This window comes from Bos grunniens, chromosome 7, assembly GCF_055505025.1.
Source record: "Bos grunniens cultivar Pamir isolate PY7600 chromosome 7, Bosgru_T2T1.0, whole genome shotgun sequence".
In the NCBI taxonomy this organism is placed as follows: Eukaryota; Metazoa; Chordata; class Mammalia; order Artiodactyla; family Bovidae; genus Bos; species Bos grunniens.
In genome coordinates, this window is record NC_141171.1 from 83,203,078 (window position 1) to 83,229,688 (window position 26,611).

At 35.9% G+C, this 26,611-nt stretch overlaps 1 protein-coding gene across 12 annotated transcripts in view; it reads left to right on the forward strand.

Moving 5' to 3' along the window:
• XRCC4 (X-ray repair cross complementing 4) overlaps positions 1–26,611 on the forward strand; it is a 329,942-nt gene that overhangs the window by 188,430 nt on the left and 114,901 nt on the right. For 3 of the 12 annotated variants that reach the window (XM_086412863.1, XM_086412862.1, XM_086412864.1), the window contains exon 8: positions 3,767–5,102. The exons of 7 other annotated variants lie outside the window; for them this stretch is intronic. In XM_086412863.1, the coding sequence (XP_086268989.1) occupies positions 3,767–3,890 (124 nt within the window). In that variant the 3' untranslated portion in view covers positions 3,891–5,102. Of the gene's footprint in view, positions 1–3,766; positions 5,103–7,138; positions 8,639–26,611 lie in introns of those variants that run through there. 2 more of the 12 variants (XM_086412871.1, XM_086412870.1) reach the window with 1 other exon arrangement.

A 26,611-nucleotide genomic window follows, 5' to 3' on the forward strand; every position in this document is an offset into this window, starting at 1 on the left:
CTTCAAATTATCTTTTTATTTCTGAACTTACTTCAGGCTATTTTTTAGAACGAAAATAATGATTTTGGAGATTGTAAAGTGTTTGGATCAATACATTTTCCCTGGCATTTAGTTAATTCCTATTAATATTTAGAGCAGATTTGCTAAAAAATATAGCAATTTTTTTTCTTTTGGTTTCTATGGATTAATTAGAAGTGGCATGCTTAGTCATTCAGTCATGTCTGACTCTTGGCAACCCCATGGACTACAGCCTGCCAGGCTCCTTTGTCCAAGGGGATTCTCCAGGCGAAAATACTGAAGTGGGTTGGCATGCCCTTCTCTAGGAGAAATGGCATGTAGGGTACTAAAAAATATTAAAATCCAGCTTGGGTTCACTAAAGTATTTTGATCTAATGTACTGCTTTGAAGAGACTCATAGAACATTCAACTTAGCCACTTGATTTCATTCTTCTTGATATTTTTTCAAGTAAAATGTCTCTTTGTAGTCATCTACTTATTTCTCTTAGATTTTGGAATTATACACTGAATTTGTGCTGTTTTTCACTTTTTGGTTCAGACTGTCCTCCTTCAGTAAACATCCCAAATTGGTTGTCATGAGTTGAGATGTTAGGATAACGAACATTTCATTGAGGCAAAAAGTCTGCATCAAACAGATTTGCGAAACATTGCCCTCACAAAATTTTTGTTTGGGAAATGTAATGATTTTTATGAAGAATATGTTATTGCATGTACTGGGTTTATTATTTTTAAATTATTTCTTATGTAGTTTAAATTTTTCTCAGTTTTTATTTTGAATATGGCAAATAGAGTCTACATGAATAAAAATTGTTGAAGTCCTCAAGAACTTTTGAAAGTGTAAAGGTACCCTGAGAGCATGAAGTTTAGAATTCTGATATGGACAAAGAGGATGCCAAGACAGGCACAGTCTATACCTTGAGGAAACTGAGCCTGACAGGAGAGAGGTTTCAAATTTCTTGATAAAAGTATCCATTGTACAGTTAGTAGTTGTATTGTTTTGTTTGTCTATTTATCATTGGGTTTTGTGTTTATGGTCACATTACCATGGCATAATGAACCCTTATATCTGACTAAACTTAGCTGGGAAGCCTGACTTCATTACTTGCTTTCAATTTTAAGCATCTGCTGGATTTCAAACATTTATTGTCAGAGGGTCGCAATGATATTTCCTCTATATCTCCTGCAGTAGCCTCTCAGTAGATTTTGCATTCATTGTATGACTTCCACATGATTTCACATCGTCTAAGGAAATGCATAGTAGATACAGTTTTTTGTTGAGAATAAATAATTTTGACTATGACTTGCCCACACTCATTGATTCATCCATTCGTGTATCTTTCTTTTATGTTTACATGCTGAGCAAACTAGATACAGCCCCTGATGTCATAAAGCTTAGTCTACGTGAGAGAAAACAAACATTATTCATAGATATGAGGAGTACAGTAGTGGAGTAGAGAGCAGAGATTTAGGCAGAGAAAGCAGCCTGTGAGCATGTACCTAAGGGGGACTGTGTGAAGGTTGTGGGAATGGAGGTGGCACAGAACGGAGGGAGTACAGTGAGGCGGAGGCTCCTCAGAGGCCAGCCCAAGCTGGGCTGTGGAACCTTCTTAAAAATTAAGCTTTTTCTCATGTATATGATAGCATTTCTGTTTTGCACATCACAGAGGACTTTTCTTCTTGGGTTCCCTTGCTTTTTGCTTTTTGAGTTATTGAAATATTAGATTCACTAGATATCTCTGATATTTCATTCGTTACAGTGTCTTCTCACATATAGTCATTTAAACTTATATAAAGCTATTATACTTCATTTCATTTTCATTTTTTAGCTCTGCTTTCAAACTGCTAAATGTTGTACAGTTTTGGATTCCCAATAATAAAACTCATTCTTCTGAAACACAGGAAACTAGAAAATTGAAAACATACTGAAACTTATGTAGAGTACTCACAGGGATAATAGTTTAATTTGGCATGTGTTAGCAGTCCTGAGGTGCAAAATTGTACTGACATTTTGCCTTTTTTTTTTTCCCTTTGATAAATATGCAGGGTTTTTTTTTCAGGAATATTTTTAGATCTTTTGATGATTTCCTGTTTTTAATAAGACTCTGAAATCCTTGAGTCTGGTATATATTGATAAATATTCATTAAAAATTCGAGTGTGACTAATCCAGTCAATATGATTTTACTTGGGGAACCCTCATCCTATTCTGTCAAATAGCATCAACACTAAGAGTTATTATTCAGTATAACCATCTGCTGTACACTCCTTGCTATTTACTCTCTTACATCACTTGAAATTATGATTTGTAGAGTTGTTTGGTATGTCCTTTTAATTTTACATATTAAACAAAATGAACCAGCTAGCAAAGACTATAGAGACTGTGAAATTATTTTCATCCTTATACATACTGTATTAATATCATTAGATAAAATTCTGAGTATAAATAAAAACATGGCAAAATTATTTTCTATAAATATACAATGGCACAGTATGTATGTAAATTAACACTATATTCACTTAGCTTAAATTATTAATGCTTTTTCATGTAATAACAGAAAGAATTTTAATTTCAGGTTTTTCTAAATTTAGGAGCTCTTATTTTTTCAACATCCTGAAAAATCTAATATAATAAAAGTCTACTAATGCCATTGTGTTGGTATGACATGAAATCGCTGTGACTAGGTGGAATAGTTGTGTTATTTTAACAAAATGAATGACCCAGTCGTTATTCACTTGTTTGTCTAAATTGAGTCAGTGTCCCAGTCTTACTGAAATAAGCAGTCAATTAACAAAAGTAGCCAACTAACAAAATGCTCAGCCGAAATGATTTAATCAACTCTTTAATGTCTGTAACTTCTTCAACTATTTCAGCCCATTTCTTCCCACCTAGAAATTATGCTTTACCTTCTAATAGCTGCTCTGTTTCTTATCTCTATAGATTCTCTATATCAAAAGCAAGCTACTTTTAAGAGATACTGAAATTAGTATCTGAACAAGAGACCTATAAATGAAAACTTTGTCTCAGAGTCAGGGCTCCAGATCCTGGGAGAGGTGGCTAAGAAAAGAGCCAAACCCAAGTTACAGCCAAATAAGTTTGTGCTAGAGACCAAGACAAGGAGTCAAACACCAGGCTACACCATACAGACCTAGTTACCAGAACCTAGATATGAAGTTCTTAATAGAGCAGGAACAAGGATTATTGCAAATCTCAAGCAACTCTAACTTAACTTTGAGCTCTTCCTTAAATGACCCTTGACTAGAAAAAAGCATTAGCTTCTGTGGTCAAAAGAGCTGCTAAATATATAGGTAAGAACAAAATGCCTCTCGCTCTGAGATTTGGATAAGTGAGGAAAGAAAGTCAGATGTTAATTGAAGTTAAATGATATTGAGTACAGAAGTTATTCTTTATGATATCATTTACAGACTTCATTCTATACAATTATATAAGTGAAAGTGAAGTCACTCAGTCGTGTCTGACTCTTTGTGACCCCATGGACTGTAGCCCACCAGGCACAAAGGGTTTCATATTCAAATAAGTTTAAAAATTGCTGCACACCGTATCACAACAAACTTGGAAAATTCTTCCAGATATGGGAATACCAGACCACCTTCTCTTCCTCCTGAGAAATCTGTATGCAGGTCAAGAAGCAACAGTTAGAACCAGATGTGGAACAACAGACTGGTTCTAAATTGGGAAAGGAATACGTCAAGGCTGTATATTGTCACCCTGTTTGTTTAACTTATATGCAGAACATCATATGAAATGCCGGGCTGGATGAAGCACAAGCTGGATTCAAGATTGCCAGGGGATATATCAATAACCTCAGATATGCAGATGACACCACCCTTATGGCAGAAACCAAAGAAGAAATAAAGAGACTCTTGATGAAAGTGAAAGAGGAGAGTGAAAAAGTTGGCTTAAGACTTAACATTCAGAAAACTAAGATCATGGCATCTGGTCCCATCACTTCATGGCAAATAGACGAGGAAACAATGGAAACAGTGAGAGACTTTATTTTGGGGGGCTCCAAAATCACTGCAGATGGTGACTGCAGCCATGAAATTTAAAGACGTTTGCTCCTTGGAAGAAAAGCTATGACCAACCTAGACAGCATATTAAAAACCCTAACCTTTGCCAACAAAGGTCTGTCTAGTCAAAGCTGTGGTTTTTCCAGTAGTCATGTGTGGATGTGAGAGTTGGACTATAAAGAAAGCTGAGCGCCGAAGAATTGATGCTTTTGAACTATGGTATTGGAGAAGATGCTTCTGATTTTCTTGGACTGCAATGAGATCCAACCAGTCAATCCTGAAGGAAATCAGTCCTGAATATTCATTGGAAGAACTGATGCTGAAGTTTCAGCTCCAATACTGTGGCCACCTGATGCGAAGAACTGACTCACTGGAAAAGGCCCTGATTCTGGGAAAGATTGAAGGTGGGAGAAGAAGGGGACGACAGAGGATGAGATGGTTGGATGGCATCACTGACTCGATAGACATGAGTCTGAGCAAGCTCCAGAAGTTGGTGATGGACAGGGAAGCGTGGCATGCTTGCAGGTCATGGGGTTGCAGAGAGTCGGACACAACCAAGTGACTGAACTGAACTGATATGGCTCCCATGCTCCATTATGCTCCAACCTCTAAAACTTTATAGTTTATATATTAATGAAGATTTATATATTAAAGGATCTAAAAAATCCATAGTAAATTATTCATTTGACTTGTTTAATCATTGTTCAAAAGTACTTGATGCATAGCACCCTCATGCAGTCCACCTCCCTCTCTCCCAAAAAGGGCTTAGTGACAGTCCAAGGGATAGCATTATTTTGGGCCATAGTTTGGGATATAAACTCTGAAAATTCTCAAACATCAGTGATTTTAAATATATAAGAAATTTCCAACCTTAATTAGAGTTTTAGGCATTAAATTTATCTCAAGAACGAAATTTTAGTTTGTATATTGGACCTTTTTCCCCACCTCCCGATCTTCCCATAAATCTACTACTTGTCCAACTGTTTGATCATCTAGGAGCAGCAGGGTTATTTTCTAAGAGAATTGTAGTGGTTGGAACAAATTTGTACCCTCTAAAGGAAGGAGTTGGAGAAGGCGATGGCATCCCACTCCAGTACTCTTGCCTGGCAAATCCCATGGACAGAGGAGCCTGGTGGGCTGCAGTCCATGGGGTCGACAAGAGTCGGACACGACTGAGCGACTTCACTTTTACTTTTCACTTTCATGCATTGGAGAAGGAAATGGCAACCCACTCCAGTGTTCTTGCCTGGAGAATCCCAGGGACGGGGGAGTCTGGTGGGCTGCCGTCTCTGTGGTCGCACAGAGTCGGACACGACTGAAGCGACTTAGCAGCAGCAGCAGCAGCAAAGGAAGGAGTTGAACATTCTCAACTGCAAGATAAAACCATTAAAATAGTTTGGGCCAAAAGTACAAAAGAATACTTGTATAGTCTTTAGATAATTTTATATTCTCTTTATTCCTGTATGATAGCAAGTAAAAATATATATGTTCACATATCTCAGGCGTGATTTTGTCTTCTTTGTGATGGATGTCTTCTGAAAACACAGAATTCGAAAACATTCTTCCAAACAACCTTAAACATATTGGTAATTTGTAACTTTTCACAGATGTTGCTTCTTGAACTATAAGGAAGAAGTTTTAACTGTGTGTTCTGAATCAGCCTTTCAGCAGTCCCATTTAGTAGTTGTGTAGCTGCAATATTTTAGGTGATTGGTGGGTTGTAAATCACGTGTGTGTGTGCACATTCATGGCAAATACATACACACCCCTAGGTTAAGTTCATGATTTAATTATCCATGGTTGCACCATGTTATCATAGTCCGTGTGGCTACACAGAGCAGGAAATGATGCAGCACATCTTAGCAGGTATTTCCTCACTTCTTTGGAGTGGAATGTGGTGTGCATTGCCACCACTGATACACTTTATATAGGATACAGTCTTCTTCTACTCAAAGAAGCTCTGTTCTTGCCTTTTAAACTAGAAGCTAACAGCATCATCTTGGATGAAATTGTACAATCCATGTACTTTTGTTTAGAGAAATAACTATACACATCAGGCTTTCCTGGCTCTGAACCAAAGTTCTCATTTTATACTCTGAGGGCGAACTTCTCTCTTGACGTCCTGCTTTTGCATTCCAATCCCCTATGATGAAAGGGACATCTTTTTTGGTGTTAGTTCTAGAAGTTCTTATAGGTCTTCACAGAACCGTTCAACATCAGCTTCTTCAGCATTAGTAGTTGGGTCATAGACTTGGATTACTGTGGTGTTGAATGGTTTGCATTGGGATCAAACCAAGATCATTCTGTAATTTTTGAGACTGTACACAAGTACTACATTTTGGACTTTTTGTTGACTATGAGGGCTACTCCATTTCTTCTAAGGGATTCTTGCCCACAGAAGTAGATGTAATGGTGATTTGAAATAAATTTGCCCATTAATTAAATTCTTGTTCATTAATTAAATTTGACCACATCCAGTTTACCTTGATTCATGGACCTAACATTCTATGCAATATTGTTCCTTACACATTGGACTTTACTTTCTCCACCTGACATATCCACAGCATAGTGCTGTTTCTGCTTTGGCCCAGCCTCTCCATTCTTTCTGGAGTTATTTCTCTGCTGTTCCCCAGTAGCATATTGGACACCCACTGACATGGGGGGAGGGCGGGGCTCATCATCCAATGTCGTATCCTTTTGCCTTTTCATGCTGTTCGTGGGGTTCTTGAGGCAAGAATATTGGAGTGGTTTACCATTGCTTAACCTTTAGAGATGTCTTTTTTCTATGATATTTACTGATTATTGGCATTTCATCTTTTGTTTATTATCTATCTATAATCTCAGCTTATTTTCAGTGGAGGTCTTTGTCCCCTACTGCTTCATTAAAAAATGTTACTTTTATGTTACCAAGAGTATCATTTGCCTTTTAATTAATATTAATGACATTTTTGTATTTATATGAGTTATTAGGCAAATCCATCTCTCCATAATAATGATAATATTTAACATTCATTGAATACTTATGATATAGACATTGTGGTAAACCCTTTATATTCCTTTTATATGTTTCACTAAACTATGCTCATTTTATAGATGGAAGATTGGACCTAGAGATATTAGATAACTTGCCTGAAGACAAAGCTGCATCTGTGATTTTGAATGTAGGATCATCTATTCCAAAGACCATACTTTTTAGCTACTTTATTATACTGGATAAATAATAACTGATATTTAGTTTGAATACTGTGTGCCAAAAGTTGTGTTAAGCACTTAAATTCCTTTAATTTCTTTAATTCTTACAACAACTCAATGAATTAGGGCCCTGTATTTTAAAAGGGAAGGAAAGTTATGACCAACCTAGATAGCATATTCAAAAGCAGAGACATTACTTTGCCAACAAAGGTTCGTCTAGTCAAGGCTATGGTTTTTCCTGTGGTCATGTATGGATGTGAGAGTTGGACTGTGAAGAAGGCTGAGCGCCGAAGAATTGATGCTTTGCAACTGTGGTGTTGGAGAAGACTCTTGAGAGTCCCTTGGACTGCAAGGAGATCCAACTAGTCCATTCTGAAGGAGATCAGCCCTGGGATTTCTTTGGAAGGAATGATGCTAAAGCTGAAACTCCAGTACTTTGGCCACCTCATGCGAAGAGTTGACTTATTGGAAAAGACTCTGATGCTGGGAGGGACTGGGGGCAAGAGGAGAAGGGACGACAGAGGATGAGATGGCTGGATGGCATCACTGACTCAATGGACGTGAGTCTCAGTGAATTCTGGGAGTTGGTGATGGACAGGGAGGCCTGGCGTGCTGCGATTCATGGGGTCACAAAGAGTCGGACACGACTGAGCAACTGATCTGATCCGATTTTAAAAGGCCAGTAAATATGAGATGCAGTGACTTTCGACTGCTTGTTCAAAATTTCTGCAGTACACAGTAGAGATAGGACTTCATCTGTGAGTATAAAGAGTGGTTTGGTAATACCTCCTGCCTGCTTTTCAACATGGATATGAGGGTTAGATGAAATCCCATGTATGTAGCACTATCTAAGTAGTAAGCTCTAGGAATATGATGCATTGTTATTTTTAAAGCACTGTTTTCCCCAGGCTTTAGGCTAAATCTTGGAAATCTGTTCCTGGAAAGTAAACTGTATTTATGGAGTTTTTAAACCTTTAGTGTTTCCTTTCCTCATAATTCTTATGGAAATGAGGATCTCCAATAACCTTCTATATGTTAACTCAACAAATCTTTCTGCCCACTTAGCAGTCAATAAGATAATATTAAAGGACAATAACCAAAGTAGAAGACCAGGTTTTAGAAGCAAATGGGAAGACAGAAAGAGAGTAGAGGGAAGAGAGGAAGGGAGGAAAGAAGAAAAAAAGAAATGTGGGGGAAGGGAGAGAGGGAGTAAGGGTAGAAAGAAGGATTTATGTTTTATATATATATAATTTCTAACTCATTCAAAAATTTACTCATTTTAACAATTTATTTATTTATATCTGCCAATCTAGAATATGGTGGTTGACCAGCCTTTTCTTTCAAAAAGAATATGTAAAATAATTATGCTCCAATTAAATAAATTAATTAATTTTTAAAAAATCTGTTTTCATGTTTCTGCCTTGATTCTTAAGAAAATACCTAAAAATTTATTGTGTGCTTTTTTTTCTAGTTTAAACTTCAGTATATTTGATTTGTGTGTGCATGTGTGTATTTAATTTTTATGGATAATATAATTCATCAGATTCAAATATCTAATTCTTGAAGATTTTCAGTAACTGAACTTTAAACTTCTTCAGTGTCAAGTTAGGGACATTAAATGTTTGTGCAATTGCTATACGTTTACTTTAGTCATCATTAGCAAACCTCATTTTTTACACAACTTTAATTTTATCATAATGTTTATCTTAGTTGCAAAAGTAAATACAGTGGTGGTTTTAAAACGAGATAGGTTTTTATTAGCTTCACTGAGTGTTTACCTAACTGTTCAGACCGCGGTTTTCACTTTCCTTGCTGCGCGATTTGATTAATGGCCCCCTGGACTTGTTCCAGAATATACTGATTATGGTCAGTACATTTCAAAGATGATTTATTAATTGTGTTTGCAACTCAAAATAATTAAGTAAAGATTGATCATATGCATTATTATAGGTTTGCCAATAAAATCAGCAATTACACTTTAAGATAAAGGTTGCCCAAATGGCCATTTTTTAACTATACAGAAAGGACAAAATATTAATATTTTAAAAATATATACAGTATCAACCACAGTGTTGTGGCCTTTTACAGCATGATTATTAAATATGTGAGAAGCTTAGTCTTATAACATGTATTTTAAGTTCTTTTTTAACATAATTTCAAAATAATATGTTTCAATGGAGATTACATAGATGTTTAAATAAAGTATTTCCATGTTTATAACTCATTCTGGAAACAACCCTTACTACAATTCCCTCAGGCTATTACATGCATTTAGATTTCAAATTAGTGACAGACTTGGATTTCTGTTTTTAAAAAAATTTTAATAGGGAGCTGTTATAATCCTGTGTTTTAGGTAGAGGGACTTTATCACATATTTCATATATATTACGTTTCTATCACTTGAAAGACTTTCTCCCATAAAATTTTTCTAAATTTAGCTTGACAGTAGTTATTGTTTCAGGCATTTTAAGTACTCTATCAACACAGAATAAAGTGTAAATATTCATTATACCTGGTCAAAGGGGTTATTAATCAAAGGAAATGACTCCTTGTTCATAATTTATACTTTAATATTGAAAGAAATAGAGATATATTTATTTTTTCTTATTTGGCATACTATATTCAAAATTTAAGTTTTAACTGAAATTATATAACTTAAATCATCTACTGTGATATGTAACTAGATGTTAAATAGATATTTCTTTTGTATTAAAACACAAAGAAACTAAATAAAATGTTTTATCAAAATAGAATTGAAGACTGTTTCATGTTCTAAGCTTGTGTGAAAGTATAAACTACCCATGTCAAAATAAGAAAAGAGAAACTCACAAGTAATTGAGATCTTGGCAAACAGTAAAAACATCAAATATGAGAACAAGGTATAAGAAATGAATAAACAAAAAATCTAAATAAATTAAACGTATATAACTATTCATAAGCATTATTTCATGATTTTGTTCAGTTTTGGTAAGCGGGTTCCTCTCTATCAGGAACAGAATGTTTAAATGTGTGGAGAAAGAGTCTGGAAGATTGGGGACCAGTGACCATATTATGAGATGCATAGAATGTAGATTAAACTAGCAACGTCGACAGAATTTGGGACTCCAGTGCTAAGCTGATTTACTTGAATTTCTTTTATGAATGCAACAGTGACTTGCTAAACATTTTGAGCTAAAGGATCACAAAATGAACTGCACTTTAGGCAGTTTTTTCTGGAAACCATGCATTTGAAGGAGGGAATGTTTTCAAATTGGCAGTGAAGCTAGGATATCACAGTGGGCCAAGAAAAATTATCTGAAGAAAAAATAATGATTGTAGGTATGAGCATGATTAAAAAAAAAGAAAGGGATGGATTGAGTAACACTTGAGGTTGCTATCCTTTTACTAGGGAAGAACTGGGAAGCCTCATCAGCTATTGAAAGCTATTTGTTAAACATTGTCTTTATAAAAGTAAGTCATCTGTCTTACTTTAGAAATCAGCCTACCACAAAGGCTGGATAAACAAAACTTGGTGGCCGTGGGCATTGACTTCCCAAAACTGGAAAAGTTTCTTTTGTCAGGCTGGCATATTTATACACTCAAGTATATAGACATACACTACATTAATTTTATATTATTTTACTTCTTTTTTAATTCAGTTTTTAACTTAATTTTTAGCATATAGGAAAGTATTTTAATCAGTAAACTATGTCTAAATCACATTTTGAAAAATGCTGTCATTCTGGAGTATGTACTATATAGCCTCTGAAAGCCTTCCTTGATGTAGCTGGTGTTCTTGTTAACCTCAATCCCAGAGAAATATTTCTTTCGGACATATATTTTCATTTCAGTTTGAAATTATGGGATTTTTCTCACTTGGAGATATATTCTACTTATGGACTACAGAGAAAAATCAACTTTTTCACTGCCACAATCTGTTATGGATGTAGTCTTGATTTTATAAAGTGTTTTGCCTAGGGCCAAAAATACATAAGTTTTGTAGGAATTTCCAGACTATAGGGGATAAAATAGGAATTGTATTCACAAATGAATTTGGCAAACTAATGAAGTTATGAGATAATGATATAAAGGCAAACAGACTTATATATCCAGAAACCATGAAAATAATACTTCTTTATTTATTGTGGTTTCTTTTTGGTTAAGCAATAAATGGCACATATAAAGCACAGAAACTATTAAAGAAAATATTTCATTTATTCTTAACTGCTATATGTGGGAGTAAGACAAATGAAATTCTCCATGTTCTTACTGAATAATAACATTGTCTTTCAGTCTAAAGTATGCTTTTGGAGTCTTCATATAAACTGTTGGGAACATGCATGAGTAATTTCTAGAGGAAAAAAACCCAGCCTAGGAAAGAAAATTTGCCATTATAGATTATCATTAGTTATGGCTACAGTCCTCTGTATCTTATCTCACCCTTAGTATAGTAATGGAGAACCCCTACGTGCCGAGTGCTATGCCTGGTGCTGGGGCTATAGCACCAAATAAGACAGACCAGGTACTCCCCCTGTGAGAGGATAGGATATAGTTGAAGAAATGGATCAGTAAGTAATTACAATCCAGCATGATAATGAAGCCATGTGACATAAGAGGTTCAGGTACATTTGGAATGCCTAACTAAATTGAATACAAATAACACAAAGTAAAAATTATTACCTTTTTTCCAGTTAACCCAGGATGGACGTACAAATAAATGACCGCAAATGAGAAAATATATTACATGTAGAGTTCAAAAATCCCCAAAGTTGGGGATTTAATGCAAATCATCCGTTACCAAAAAACTCTACAACTAGCATGATACCTGGTGCGTAGTAAGTACTCTATAATCATCAAGTAAATGAAGTAATAAACAGATCTCTAATGAGATACAAGAGATATTAAAGTAGATTTCACGTGGTTGAGTCTTCCTATTCTTGGTAAATGTTTCTACCGTGTACACAGTAATGATAGCCGAAATTAAGTATCATCCTGAACTCCTCCCTCTTCCTCACACCCACATCCAGTCTAGCCGCTCATCTCATACATTCTGCATTTAAAATGTCTCTTGTTGCTTACTTCTACTGCCACTAAGCTAGGGTAAACCACAATCATAGTTCACCCAAATACTGCAATTGCTCATTCTTGGTCTCCCCATTTCACTTCTCCATCTTCTAATTCATTCTCCACATAGTGAACTTCAGAAAACAGAAATTTTATCTTTATACTTTTCCCCATCTCTCCCTGCTTCCTATACTTTGCCTAAACTATTCCAATGGCTTCACTCTGGAAAATTGAAACTCATTACCATGCTCTGAATGACCTTGCCCTACCTCTTGAACTAATTGTGTGATTCACTCATTTGTTTAACAAAGATTTGGGGAACATAGGCATATACAGTCAGTTCTCATTCATAGTAGTTATGTTCTGTCAAGTTTCTGGGAACATGGAATTAACAAAGACTGTATCATTGGCTCAAGGAGAAACATGGGGTTAGATTCCTGGAGCCTCTGGTCATAACGTTTTTTATCAACCAGTCGATACTTAATCGGGTTTTAAATATGTTTCTGTTTAAAGACACCATATTTGATACATATTGTTGATTCATTAACATTGAACTCAGGGCCAACAGGATTGTAACTCATGCTTGAATGAAAGTTAGCAAACACATTTTTTCCTACAAGGACCATCATAGCCTTCTTGTGATTGTAAATATTAGGTAGCAAGTCAGTTCTATATTTGAGAGCCACTTTGAAAAGCAAAATCATCAATAAAAAGCATAAAAAATGCAAAAAATAAAAGGCACTAAATACACTGCAAAAAGGACAATTATTTACAAGTATGAGAAGTAAAACTGGAAGATGCTAACCTCATTGCACCTCAGCCGGGTACATGCACTTCAGGGACTCAAATTTTTCACTGCTCTGTTCATATGCACGTCTGCTAATGACTGAGAAAACACTTAATTATTGATTTGAAGGTTGGAAATAAATTTTAGCAAGTAGGTGAATTTAGAAATACAGAACTCATGAATAATGAAGACTGACTGTAACTAGTATTTAAAGCCATGGGAACAGAGAAAATTGTGAATAAAGGATACCCAGGATTGAACACGAGAATGTTTGTTTCAAGAGTGGAGATTAGGTTCCACACACATCACCTATGAGAGAACAAGGTCTGAGGAAGAAAGACTATCACATAGGAGGAAAATGAGGTGATTATGATTTAATAAAAGCTAAAAAATATGTTTCAAAAAGAAAGGTCAACTCTCAAATGCTGCTGAGAAATCAATAATGACAGAGACACTGCTAGGCCCTCAGGGGCGTTTTGAGACAGATGACTAACTAGAGTAGCATGAGGTAAGAATTAGATATGCAGAATATGGGAAAAACTTTGAAGGAGGTTTCCTCTGAAAATAAACAGACAAGAAGAGAAGTAGCCAGAGAGGGCTGTTGATTGCTTATTTAATATAGGAAGTAAGAAAATATATTGTTATGCTTTTGTTAATGACACCAAGTCAAGTAGAAACTATGATCTTGATGAAATTATTCAACATTTCTTTGCCTTAGTTTTTCTCTCTAAAAAGCACAGAACTTAACCAGACACAATTATCTTAATTTACTTTATATGTAGTGAAACACCATATTATAGTGATTTAGAGTATGGATTCTGAAGTCCAACTGCCTGGGTCTGTGTTATAGCTTCACAACTTACTACCTGTCAGATTGTGAATATCCCACTCAACCTTTATACACTTTGGTTTCCTTATCAGTAAAAAAAAAAGGGGGGGGAATAATAGTACCGATCTCGATTTTGAGGTATTGAGATATTGGATGTAGAATTCTTAGCACTGTGCCTGTCACAAATATTAGCACTCAGTACATGTTAACTGTTTTGCACAATTTATAATCATTTTTATCCCCTCTCTCTAATATGCTGTTCTCTGTGAATTCCATATTCGTATCACTTTTAACTCTCTGCACATACTCTCTAGTATATACAGTATAGAAATATCTTCCACCATTTTCTGTTAGACTTTTATAAACAATGATAATTTCAGGTAGTGAACCAGCAGGAAGTCCCATATTTAAAACAAGACTGTTTGGAGGAGACAGTTTTTCTAACTAAGAATTATTCAGCAAATATTTGAAGGCCTAATATTTGCCAGGCACTGTCTTAAGTGATTCAATAGTGAACAGAACAAAGTCCCTGCTTTTGTGGAGCTGAAGTCTTAGTCAAAAAAGAGAAATCTTGAACTCATCACAAATTTCTATTCTTTTCAGAGTCCTATAACTTATATTTTTGAAAGTTTAGGAAAGAAAGTTTTAAAAAACAAAAGGAAAGATTTTTGGAAGAAGACAAACATAAGAAGAAGAAGGAGAGGGAATAATAAGGGAAGAAAAAAATGGGAGGGGAACGAGTCTCAGTATGATGATATGTAAAGTTTTAAAGTTTATTTTTCTGGTTATCTAGAGTCTTGTGAATATCTGCCAAATCCTCCTTGGGAGATCTGTTATTAATTATTATTTTTCATGATTTAAATTTGCTGTCATTTAAAAAAAATCATCTAATTTTAATCTTAAGGTTATCAGGTCAGCGGTGTTCACTAATATATTATGTGTGTGTATGTATGTATGTGTATATATATATATATATATAATCTCAGAATTCAGGCCCACGCTTACTGAGAACCAGGCACCATATTATTCCTTTTTCTCAAGGAGCTGGCACCTAAGCCATATACTTAAAAAGATAATGTCTACATGCTGCTGCTGCTGCTGCTAAGTCACTTCAGTCGTGTCCAACTCTGTACGACCCCATAGACGGCAGCCCACCAGGCTCCCCCGTCCCTGGGATTCTCCAGGCAAGAGCACTGGAGTGGGTTGCCATTTCCTCCTCCAATGCATGAAAGTGAAAAGTCAAAGTGAAGTCGCTCAGTTGTGTCCGACTCTTAGCAATCTCATGGACTGCTGCCTACCAGGCTTCTCCATCCATGGGATTTTCCAGGCAAGAGTACTGGAGTGGGGTGCCATTGCCTTCTCTGAATGTCTACGTAACAGCTTTTAAAATACGATGTACACACGCTACATATAGGAAAACAGAAGGGATTTTATTTAGCCTTTGTAATCAACTGCTGACTGACATGTTCCAGGATTATGTTTCAGTCATACTATTGTACCTTGTCTTTTCAGTGAACCTAATTTTCTTTTCATTAAAGCCACCTGAAATGTAGAAAAAATCTTGTTCCTTTTTTTCCTAATTTTTCACTTTTTAAAAAATCTTGTTTCTTTTGGCATTTATATTCTTTTACTTAATTTTCTACTGTCCTTTGAACTTTTATTTAAATGTTATATAAGTATTATAATTCTGTTATTTCAAATAATTTATAATGATAAGACACCCAATCCAGTGACTCATTCAGTCTGAATTTTGGAGATATCATAGATCACTGGTTTAGTCTAAGATTCTTAAGTTTATTTATTTATCACACTCCCATTGGATTTCAAGCAATGAAGGGAACACTAATGTGGATAAAGTAGCAGATGATAATTCTTTTCTTCCTACTATTTTCTTTTTATTTGGCCCACTTGTTTTGGATAATTATTGTGTTAGTATTAGAATTGAATTTATGTTATCTAACACAAAACATATGGCCATGTACTCTTTACATAAATATCAATAATTTGTGTGTCAGAAGTCCTACTGCTTTAAATGAAAGTTTATTCACATGCTCACGTCCACCTATTAGCCCTAGTTCTGCCTTCTGTTGCTCAGTTGTGTCCTACTCTTTGCAACCCTATGGACTATACATTCCATGGAATTCTCCAGGCCAGGTAGCCTTTTCCTTCTGCAGGGGATCTTCCCAACCCAGGGATTGAAGCTCAGTCTCCTGCATTGCAGCCTGGAAAATTCCATGGACTGTATAGGCCATGGGGTCACAAAGAGTTGGACATGAATGAGCGACTTTCACTTTTCACTTTCTGCCTTCTGTTTCATATCAGATAAATAGTCTACATTAAAGTCACTCATATAGAGTGGAATTGTCTTCTAAGTGCAAATAACTGATGCACATTCAACATATACTCTCAATCCCTGTCTCCCACCATAAAAAGTGGAGGAAGAAAGAGACAGGAAAAAGCACAATTTAAATAATTCTGGGCATTCTACTCAATCAGGCCCAGAAGTGGATGTCAAGTGGGAAACATATCTTCTTATCCCCTGATTTCTCATTATCCTTCCATAATATGAGCAGCACACCTAAAGATAAATCTTTTTCATAAAACTGACTACTAGACAGAAGGTAACTGCTTCACAAAAAAAAACATTTATCAAAATAGGAGGAATACCCTATGGTGCTGGGTTAATTAAAATTGGTATACCATGCTGGAGTATAATATTTTATGAAGGATTTTTCAGGATAATTTGGTTTTCACATTAAGACCTACCATTAAAACCCAACCCCAACTAAGATATCACTCCATTTAATTTGGAGACCATTACATCCTCTGAGTTTTCTCCTCTGCACACTAGAAGAGCCAAAGGTTATTTTCATTCCCCCAAAATAATATGGTTTTACATGAGCAGTCTCTTGGTTGGGATTGCCTTTCACTGAATGTGTATAATTTGCCACTGTTCCATTAAGTCGTGTTCCCAGAGTCCTCTTATATTTCAAATGTGGTGCAATTCATACAGAGAATAATGGGACACCACACTTATTAATGTGGGATGTTCCCTTGCTATTCACTCCTGCAATGCCATTATTTATTTGGAAAAGCTACTTAAAAAGATAAGTACTATGATCCTGAATTTTCTAAAGTTTAGTCGTGCATGGGCCACCATTTGGATTTACGTTGTATCTGAGTTTCACCACCTACCTCATTGACTTTTGCCACTTCTTGGTAGCTCTTTCACTATAAGTTAATTATCTTTTAAATCACTTTGCTTATTAAATAAGCCTATTAAAAATGAAGTTACACATTCTTAGATGGAGAACCAGTTTCACTTGAACATAAATGTAAAATTTAATACAATATAAAGTTAATGAGTATAATAAAATATGATGGTTACCTGAAGACACCACACCTGACTATGATTCTCTCTCTATTAAAAGGCCTACCAGCCATCAGCTCTTTGAGAGAGAGAGAGAAAGAGCACTGATTTTATGACGGTAGCAGCTGCTGCTGCTTCTCAGTCAGGACTCACGACATAACTGCCTTCTAAGGTCATGCCATAGAGTAAAGAGTTCCAGATAGATTAATATCCTAACTCTGATAGTTGCTATTTGATTTTGGGCAAGATACTTTATCACTCTGAGCCTCAATATTCTAATTTCTAAAATGGGGTTAGTAATACACAACTCATTAAAATAAATAAAGTGATGGATATAATGTACTAGGCATGTGGTAAATGCTCAATATAAATTACTACTGCTACTCTGTTCTTGTTCATTTTATTTTCTCCTTCTAGTGTCTGTCTAGGTTTGAATGCAAATGGTTTTCCAAGTTAATTACTTTTGATAAAATGATACTATGAAAACATTTAGTTTATATATTATTATGTTTGATAATTTATAATCTAATAATTTTTGTCATTGGAATTCCAGAGTAATTGTAAAGTGGCCAAAGATTAACTTAGAAGTGTTACGTGATATAATGTTTTTATCTTGCTGGCTGATACCATGTACTTTGTACATACTCAAATCATAAATACCTTTCCATACCTATTTGCTCACTACCTAGCATGAGCCAGGTGCCGATCTAGTCAAAAAGGATACAAGGCACAGCACAAAACAGCTAACGTTACATTCTACTGGTGTGAAATAAGCAAAAAAGAAACCAGGATACATCAGATAATAATCAAAAGATAATCAGACATCCCTGCAAAGACTGGGAGAAAATAAGTAATGCAAAGGCCTGAAGGTGAGCCAAACCTGGCATGCTGAAGGAATAGAAAGCGGGTCCGGGCAGTGGGAAAGCGATGGAGTGAGGTGTACTCTAACCGTGTGGTCAGTGAAGTGGATTCAGTCAGGTCATTCAGGGCTTTGAGGTGGATATTCTTTCTGTTTTATTCAGAGTAAAATGGCAGATTTTAAGGAGGGAAAGGTCATGGTTTGATGTTTGTTTTAAAGACTGTTATGACCACTATGTGGAAACTGGATGTAGAGGTGGGGGTTAGTGAAAACAGATTGGTTAGGAGGTTTTACAGTAGTCCAGGCAAAAGTCAATCATGGCTCGGGCTATCCGGGAGCAAGAGCAAGGTGTTCTTAGACCATGGGTATGTTTTAGCAGTAAAGTTGCCAGGACTTGCTTCTAGGTTTGACTTAGAAGAATAAGGGGCAGAAGTGAATCAGGAAGATCCCTATGTTTTTAGCTTGAGAAACTAGGTGAGTGGTGCTGTTTTCAGACCCAAGAAAGACTAAGAAAACAGTAGATTTGTGGAGCAGAAAAATGAAGTTCTGTTTTGGCTAGTTTATGTTTAAAATACTTAGAAGACATCAAAGCAGAGATATCAAGATATATGATTCTAGAGTTCCTGGAAGAAGTGAGGTCTGGAGATAAAGATTTGAGAGTCCTAAACATTTGGGATTTATGGCTGTCATCTTAAAGTGAGAACACTCAGTTTGGGTGAGTGTTTCTCTTCAACAATGCCTGAATGGTTCCTAATGTGAAGCTTTAAATAGCAAATGCAGTGAAGGTAAAGAGAGACGATATTGTAGTGTCAGAGCTCCAGGCTTAATTCTTTAATAGATTGTAACATCTGTGGAAAAATGAATTCAGTCCAGTTTTGATTATCTAGTTTATGATTATATCTGGATTTAGTAGCCAGATGATTACTTTCTGGGCTGTCAGTTTATCTGAACAATTTTGTTATCTATTTCTGGCAACTTTAGTATTGTATCAAAACTAAACTTTAAAATACAGTATTAGGAGAAAAGTTCCAAAAGGACATAATTACTTTATTGAAATCACACTTTAATCAAGCTGTCCTCTTCATGTACTGGATCAAAAGAATTTGTTGGGAGCCTTTAAAGTCATAGGTTCTAACTTCGCAGTCCAGCCAGGTAGGGAAAACAAAGATACATGAAACCATAATAGGCCAATTATTTGGGCAACTGTGATAGTCATTAGCTATGTTCACTAAATATTTCCAGCTCTCTGTCATCTGGGCACATGGTAAAATTGAACTTCATGGCTATAACTGAGTGAGGCTGTGATTCTAGTTCTCACTAGCAAGATTTGCTTAAAAGTGTCATGTGTAATTTCCGAGCCAGAGAACTTTCTTTCCTTCTGCCATGGTGACTGGCACTGTTGGTAGCTGCCCTGCCATCCAGTGTCCTATAATGAGGACAGTACAGAGTGAAGCCCCCTGGCTACTCCCGATGAATATATGGCACTAATGAGAATTTGAAGCTTTGTTTTTTCAAGCCACTGATTTATTGAGATATTTGCTCCTATGGTATAACTTAACCTGTACCAACCAATAGAATACAGAGACTAGTCCACGTAGCATATTCTTAGTACCTTCACACTACTGTTTAAAAAATAGTCATAAGACAGCATCAGTTGAAAGTACAATCCCATTTCTGTGACGTGAACACTAACACCCTGGCCAACAGAGTAGAACATCAGAAGAAACCACTGTTTAGCTACATTATTACAAACTCACAAATATATAACATCACTTCAGACATTACAATTTGGAAGTTTATTTTCTCTCACTACCAATGTAATTGTATAATATAGAAACTTTAGCAAATATCAAATGAGTCAGCAGTTTTGCAAACAAATTAATATCTGTTTAATAAAGAAAAGTATAGCATTTTCAGCTTTTTCTAAAGCAGGTAGTAGGGATAGATTTTATTATTTACAGAGCTATTTAACAAATGTTCTTTTACAAGTTCATCTTGTGTCAGTCACACAAACGGAGTCCAGTTCCCATCCAAGAGGTTAAGAGAGAAAACACTCAGAGATTTGACATCACTTCACCCCACCTAATGACTTCACTTTCCATTTGACTAGCTTGTGTTGTCTGGCTGCGTTATTCATTGAACTAAAAAATATACCAACCAAATTAAAGCTTCAGTCTTCACTTGCACTTCGTATGCAAGGATTAACCACTATGCCAATGATCCAGAAATTCATAAATTGAGTAATTTTTAGACATAGAGTTTTGGGTGCAGAAATAGAATAAGATAGTCCTTTCTTTTCCTTGACCAAATAGTTAATAATATCGTCATCCATTATTTAATTGTAAACTGGCATGGACTGTTAGCCAGTGAAATGTCTTAGCCGGGCTTTATTCATGTGTCTTGCCCACCGTTTGTCTCCTCACAATTTCTCTGTGTATCCTGCAGTTTATCTTAGTGCTGCAGTGTTTGCCTACAGTATACTAATAGTATCTACAGAAGAAAGTTCTGGCGTTTCAAGGTAATGTTTGTAGAGAATCTCCCCTGTACCTTATTAATTGCAAACTAAATAAGATTCCACTCAAAAAGGTATCCTAAAATGCTGGTATGATTATATCAAGCAAGAGGTAGAAGACCCAGGTTCAGATTTCAACTGTAATTTACTAAACCATTTGCCTTGTTTAACATCTTTCAAATCTGTCTCCTCCTTTCCGTGTCCCTGTCACTGCCTTGGTTTAAGCCCTTGTTACATAGCAACCTTCCAGACTTCACACAGCTGCCAGAGTGACCCTTCTAAGATGTTAATCACTTCAAGTCTTTTAATGAGTCCCTACAGTTTTCAGGATAAAGTCCAAACCCCTTAGCTTAGTACACAGAGCCTTTCATGAGCTGCCCCTGGCCTAGCTCTTGAGCCCTGAGGTAGTAAACTGGCAGGCTATTAACAAAATTCAACTCACATATATGTTTGGTCTTGTTTGTACCATGTTTTCTTTAAAATTTGGTACCAACACTGGTTTAAAAATTAAGAGATCTTTGGCTTCTCTTCAAATTATAAGATTATCCCCTCACATGATGACAGTGGGCTGTACTGACATTTTCTTGTTAGAGAGGAAATTCACTCTAATTTATCACAGACCTCACCCATGAAATTTCACCCATTTATATAACTTGTGTGCATGCAAATTTTAACTCCCTGGTGGCCTCCTCTCCAGCTACTTTTTAAGGTTTATTCTTCAGAGTGCTGAATGATGCCCAGTTCTTCCTAAGTTTTATGCTTACCCTGTCTTGGGAGGTCTTACTCCCTTGCCATTTCTTTATCTCACCAGCCCATTAATTTCCTTCAATGTGGAGTAAAACTGTTGCCTTCTTCAGAAAAGGCACCCAACCTATACTTCTGAGGCACCTGTGCTGCCTTATTCTCCCATAGCATTCATCACACAGTGTAGTTGTTGTTGCTTTGTTTGTTGGTATTCTGGCTAGGCTATCAACTTATTGGGGACAGCCACATTGTATCATTTGTGACATATTTGTCACTGTGTCATTATTTGCACACGAAGAAGCCCCTGTGGGCCTTGGTGTCATCATCTATAAAATGAAGACTATAGATTAGATAATCTCCAGGTTCTCTTCCTATTTGAAAATCTGCTCGATACTGAGGTCTGAGTTTGCTTTGAATAGATTTTAACCAAAGCTCAGATACAATAAATAAGACTTAAAGTATGGCATGTTGTGTCCTTGGGCACCAAGTAACAAAGATATTCCCCTCCAAAGGGGAGTATATCCTTTGGCTGGTAATTCCTATGTAGAAGCTGACTGCTTGACAGATCATTGTCCGAAGAAAGCAAAAGACCAATCCAGTAGGTGTCTAGTATCATTTATCAGAAACGAATTATTGGTGCTTCAAAGATAGCATTTATTTAACCTTAATAGAAACTTGTTTGGAGTCATGAAAAAGAGAAAGGGAAGATGATGAAATATGTCAGAAATAGAATCTGATTCCAATTTTACAGATGGATTGTGCTGTGCTTAGTCACTCAGTCGTGTCCAACTCTTTGTGATCCTGTGGATTGCAGACCTCCAGGCTCCTCTGTCCATGAAGATTGTCCAAACAAGAATACTGGAGTGGGTTGCTATGCCCTCCTCCAGGGGATCTTCCCAACCCAGGGATCAAACCCAGGTCTCCTGCATTGCAGGCTGATTCTTTACTGTCTGAGCCAGCAGGGAAGCCCAGTAACAGATGGGTTAGTTACTGTTAAAAACAGAATAGGAAATAGGTAACCCCTGCTGGTGTTAACTGGTTTCGAACCAGGTAATCTTTAGAACTGGTTGGTATGACAATGAATGAAGATCATCTGATCTAGAAATTGAGCCTTCAGAAATTATCCTAAGGAAACAACCATTACTGTGTACAAAGACCTGAATGTTATTTATAACAGCAAAAACAAACACACACCTAGCAAACAGCATAAATGTCCAACATTAAGAAATTAAGTCAATATTTTTAAAATGGTACTTTTTAAAATACAAGACTCCATAGGAGTATGTTGATAATCACCTCAGAAAAACCCTGACCCATCATTAGCATTTCAGACTATTTTAACTTTTATTTCTTGTACATTTTAAGGTTACATGTGAGATTTTCTTTACAAAAATAAAAGATTTTGCGCATAAAAAATTTGAAAACCACTGGATTCAATAAATTAATTAATATAACAATAGGTAAGGAAATGTATATGTTAACCAAGGCTTCCCTGGTGGCTCAGATGATAAAGAATCTGCCTGCAATGCAGGAGACCCAAGTTTGATCCCTGGGTCAGGAAAGATCCTCTGGAGAAGAGAATGGCTACCTGCTCCAGTATTCTTGCCTGGAGAATCCAATGGACAGAGGAGCCTGGCGGGCTAGTCCATGGGGTCACAAAGAGTTGGACACGGCTGAGCACACTATCTATATTAATAGGTCACATTATCTTTGGGTAGTGATTTTAGGTCATTCTTTTTCTTACTTCAGTTTGTCTGTTATTTTCCACATTATCTACATATAACATGTAATTATTTCTGTAGCCAGACCAAAAGAAAAAATTTTGGTTTTTGGAAAACAGAACTAGTTGACAGCAATAAATAGTCCAGAGCCATTAAAATTTCCCAGGTTACCATTTTTGACATTCAAATCCTAGATTTTATAAACCATACCATTATGAAAATTTTCCCATGAAATATATAAGTTGTAGAGAACCTTGAAGATCCAGTCCAACCCCCTCATTTTATATTTAAAGATACTATAATCTAAAATGTTTCAACATACTAAAGCTAGAGCTGGGAGCCTGTGGTTTTCTGATTCCATATGTTTTTTCTGCCATTCACCTAATTTATAGAGTGGATAGTTAAAATTTTCATCTCTCTCATTTTTGTCTACCTAGTCTGAGCATCTGTCATTGTGTTATTGCTTGCTTTTTCCTATGAGTGAAAAGCTTTTTTGAAGTACCAGTGGTCAGCATTTCTCTATTTAGAAAAATTGGCACAAACTATAAAATATTAAAACTGGTCCTAAAACTGTCATGTGACTCATTGTTCTGATTTATACAATTAGAGTTTTATAATCTACTCTATTCCACTAATTCAATAAATATGTATGTTCACTCAGATTTATAATTTGGAGTGGGATTAAACTGACCTCAAATAATTCTTACAGTTTGCCTTCACTCTTGGCATCTGGAAGGTAGACATTAGATACATGTTCCATCTACCACACCTTCCTTCTCAGACATGAGTGTATTTGGGAAACTCTCTGACTTACTTGTGTTTCAGGATCTTTACTCATTGCTGAGTTATCTTGCTATGATCACACTGACACCCCCTAAAATGTTATGGCTTTGTGTAATATTTTTTTTATGTGTATGTATATATGTCAGTACTTTCCCATGGTTCTTTTTCACTTAATGTTAAGAGGTGAAAATTACGTAGACATTTGAATTTAGAGATGCTCAAGAAATAGTGTGAGGTAATGTGTTTCAAATAAAGGAAATTGGGTTGAGAAATATCAGTCATTCCCCCAAAACCCTCTCCCCCCGCCTCCACCCTCAGCAGCAAAAAGTGGGTAATTCATAATGAAAAACAATCAGAAGAAATACACGGCAGTTTTCAATTTAGGTGAAGTTGATATTGTCTGTTACTAAACTAGAAATGAGGAGTTTGTAGAGCATTCTTTTTTTAAACTATTATCCCCAAGAATATTAATATCTGAATTCCCTTAAAATACAGACCCATCAGGCTTCTATCTTATAAAAAACATTTTGTTAAACAGAGTTGTAACTAAGAATGAAATAATTTACACAGTTGTTTTTGCTGTTATAAAATAGTTTGCTCATATAAAATACCATATGAAGTAGATTTGGGACAAATTTTAAAATATTTCTAAATGTCATAGTTTTGCAATCTCTTTTCTGATTTAGTTATTCTAATTGTTTTAACACATTAGGGCTGCTGATCATTTACTCCAGGAATCAAGCAGAGAAGCTCACAGATTTAAAAATTAAATCGGATTCCTTTTATTTCTTTTTTTGCTCTGATTGCTGTGGCCAAAACTTCCAAAACTATGTTGAATAGTAATGGTGAGAGTGGGCACCCTTGTCTTGTTCCTGACTTTAGAGGAAATGCTTTCAATTTTTCACCATTGAGGATAATGTTTGCTGTGGGTTTGTCATATATAGCTTTTATTATGTTGAGGTATGTTCCTTATAAAGGAATCCAAATTGGAAAAGAAGTAAAACTCTCACTGTTTGCAGATGACATGATCCTCTACATAGAAAACCCTAAAGACTCCACCAGAAAATTACTAGAACTAATCAATGATTATAGTAAAGTTGCAGGATATAAAATCAACACACAGAAATCCCTTGCATTCCTATACACTAATAATGTGAAAACAGAAAGAGAAATTAAGGAAACAATTCCATTCACCATTGTAACGGAAAGAATAAAATACTTAGGAATATATCTACCTAAAGAAAATAAAGACCTATATATAGAAAACTATAAAACACTGGTGAAGGAAATCAAAGAGGACACTAATAGATGGAGAAATATACCATGTTCATGGATCAAAAGAATCAATATAGTGAAAATGAGTATACTACCCAAAGCAATTTATAGATTCAATGCAATCCCTATCAAGTAACCAACAGTATTCTTCACAGAGCTAGAACAAATAATTTCACAATTTGTATGGAAATACAAAAAACCTCTAATAGCCAAAGCTATCTTGAGAAAGAAGAATGGAACTGGAGGAATCAACCTACCTGACTTCAGGCTCTACTACAAAGCCACAGTCATCAAGACAGTATGGTACTGGCACAAAGACAGAAATATAGATCAATGGAACAAAATAGAAAGCCCAGAGATAACTCCACGCACCTATGGACACCTATCTTTGACAAAGGAGGCAAGAATATACAATGGATTAAAGACAATCTCTTTAACAAGTGGTGCTGGGAAAACTGGTCAACCACTTGTAAAAGAATGAAACTAGAGCACTTTCTAACACCATACACAAAAATAAACTCAAAATGGATTAAAGATCTAAACGTAAGACCAGAAACTATAAAACTCCTAGAGGAGAACATAGGCAAAACACTCTCCGACATACATCACAGCAGGATCCTCTATGACCCACCTCCCAGAATATTGGAAATAAAAGCGAAAGTAAACAAATGGGACCTAATTAAACTTAAAAGCTTCTGCACAACAAAGGAAACTATAAGCAAGGTGAAAAGACAGCCTTCAGAATGGGAGAAAGTAATAGCAAATGAAGCAACTGACAGACAACTAATCTCAAAAATATACAAGCAACCCCTACAGCTCAATTCCAGAAAAATAAATGACCCAATCAAAAAATGGGCCAAAGAACTAAATAGACGTTTCTCCAAAGAAGACATACAGATGGCTAACAAACACATGAAAAGATGCTCAACATCACTCATTATCAGAGAAATGCAAATCAAAACCACTATGAGGTATCATTTCACGCCAGTCAGAATGGCTGCAATCCAAAAGTCTACAAGCAATAAATGCTGGAGAGGGTGTGGAGAAGAGGGAACCCTCTTACACTGTTGGTGGGAATGCAAACTAGGACAGCCACTATGGAGAACAGTGTGGAGATTCCTTAAAAAACTAGAAATAGAACTGCCTTATGACCCAGCAATCCCACTGCTGGGCATACACACTGAGGAAACCAGAAGGGAAAGAGACATGTGTACCCCAATGTTCATCGCAGCACTGTTTATAATAGCCAGGACATGGAAGCAACCTAGATGTCCATCAGCAGATGAATGGATAAGAAAGTTGTGGTACATATACACAATGGAGTATTAGCCATTAAAAAGAATACATTTGAATCAGTTCTAATGAGATGGATGAAACTGGAACCTATTATACAGAGTGAAGTAAGCCAGAAAGAAAAACACCAATACAGTATACTAACACATATATATGGA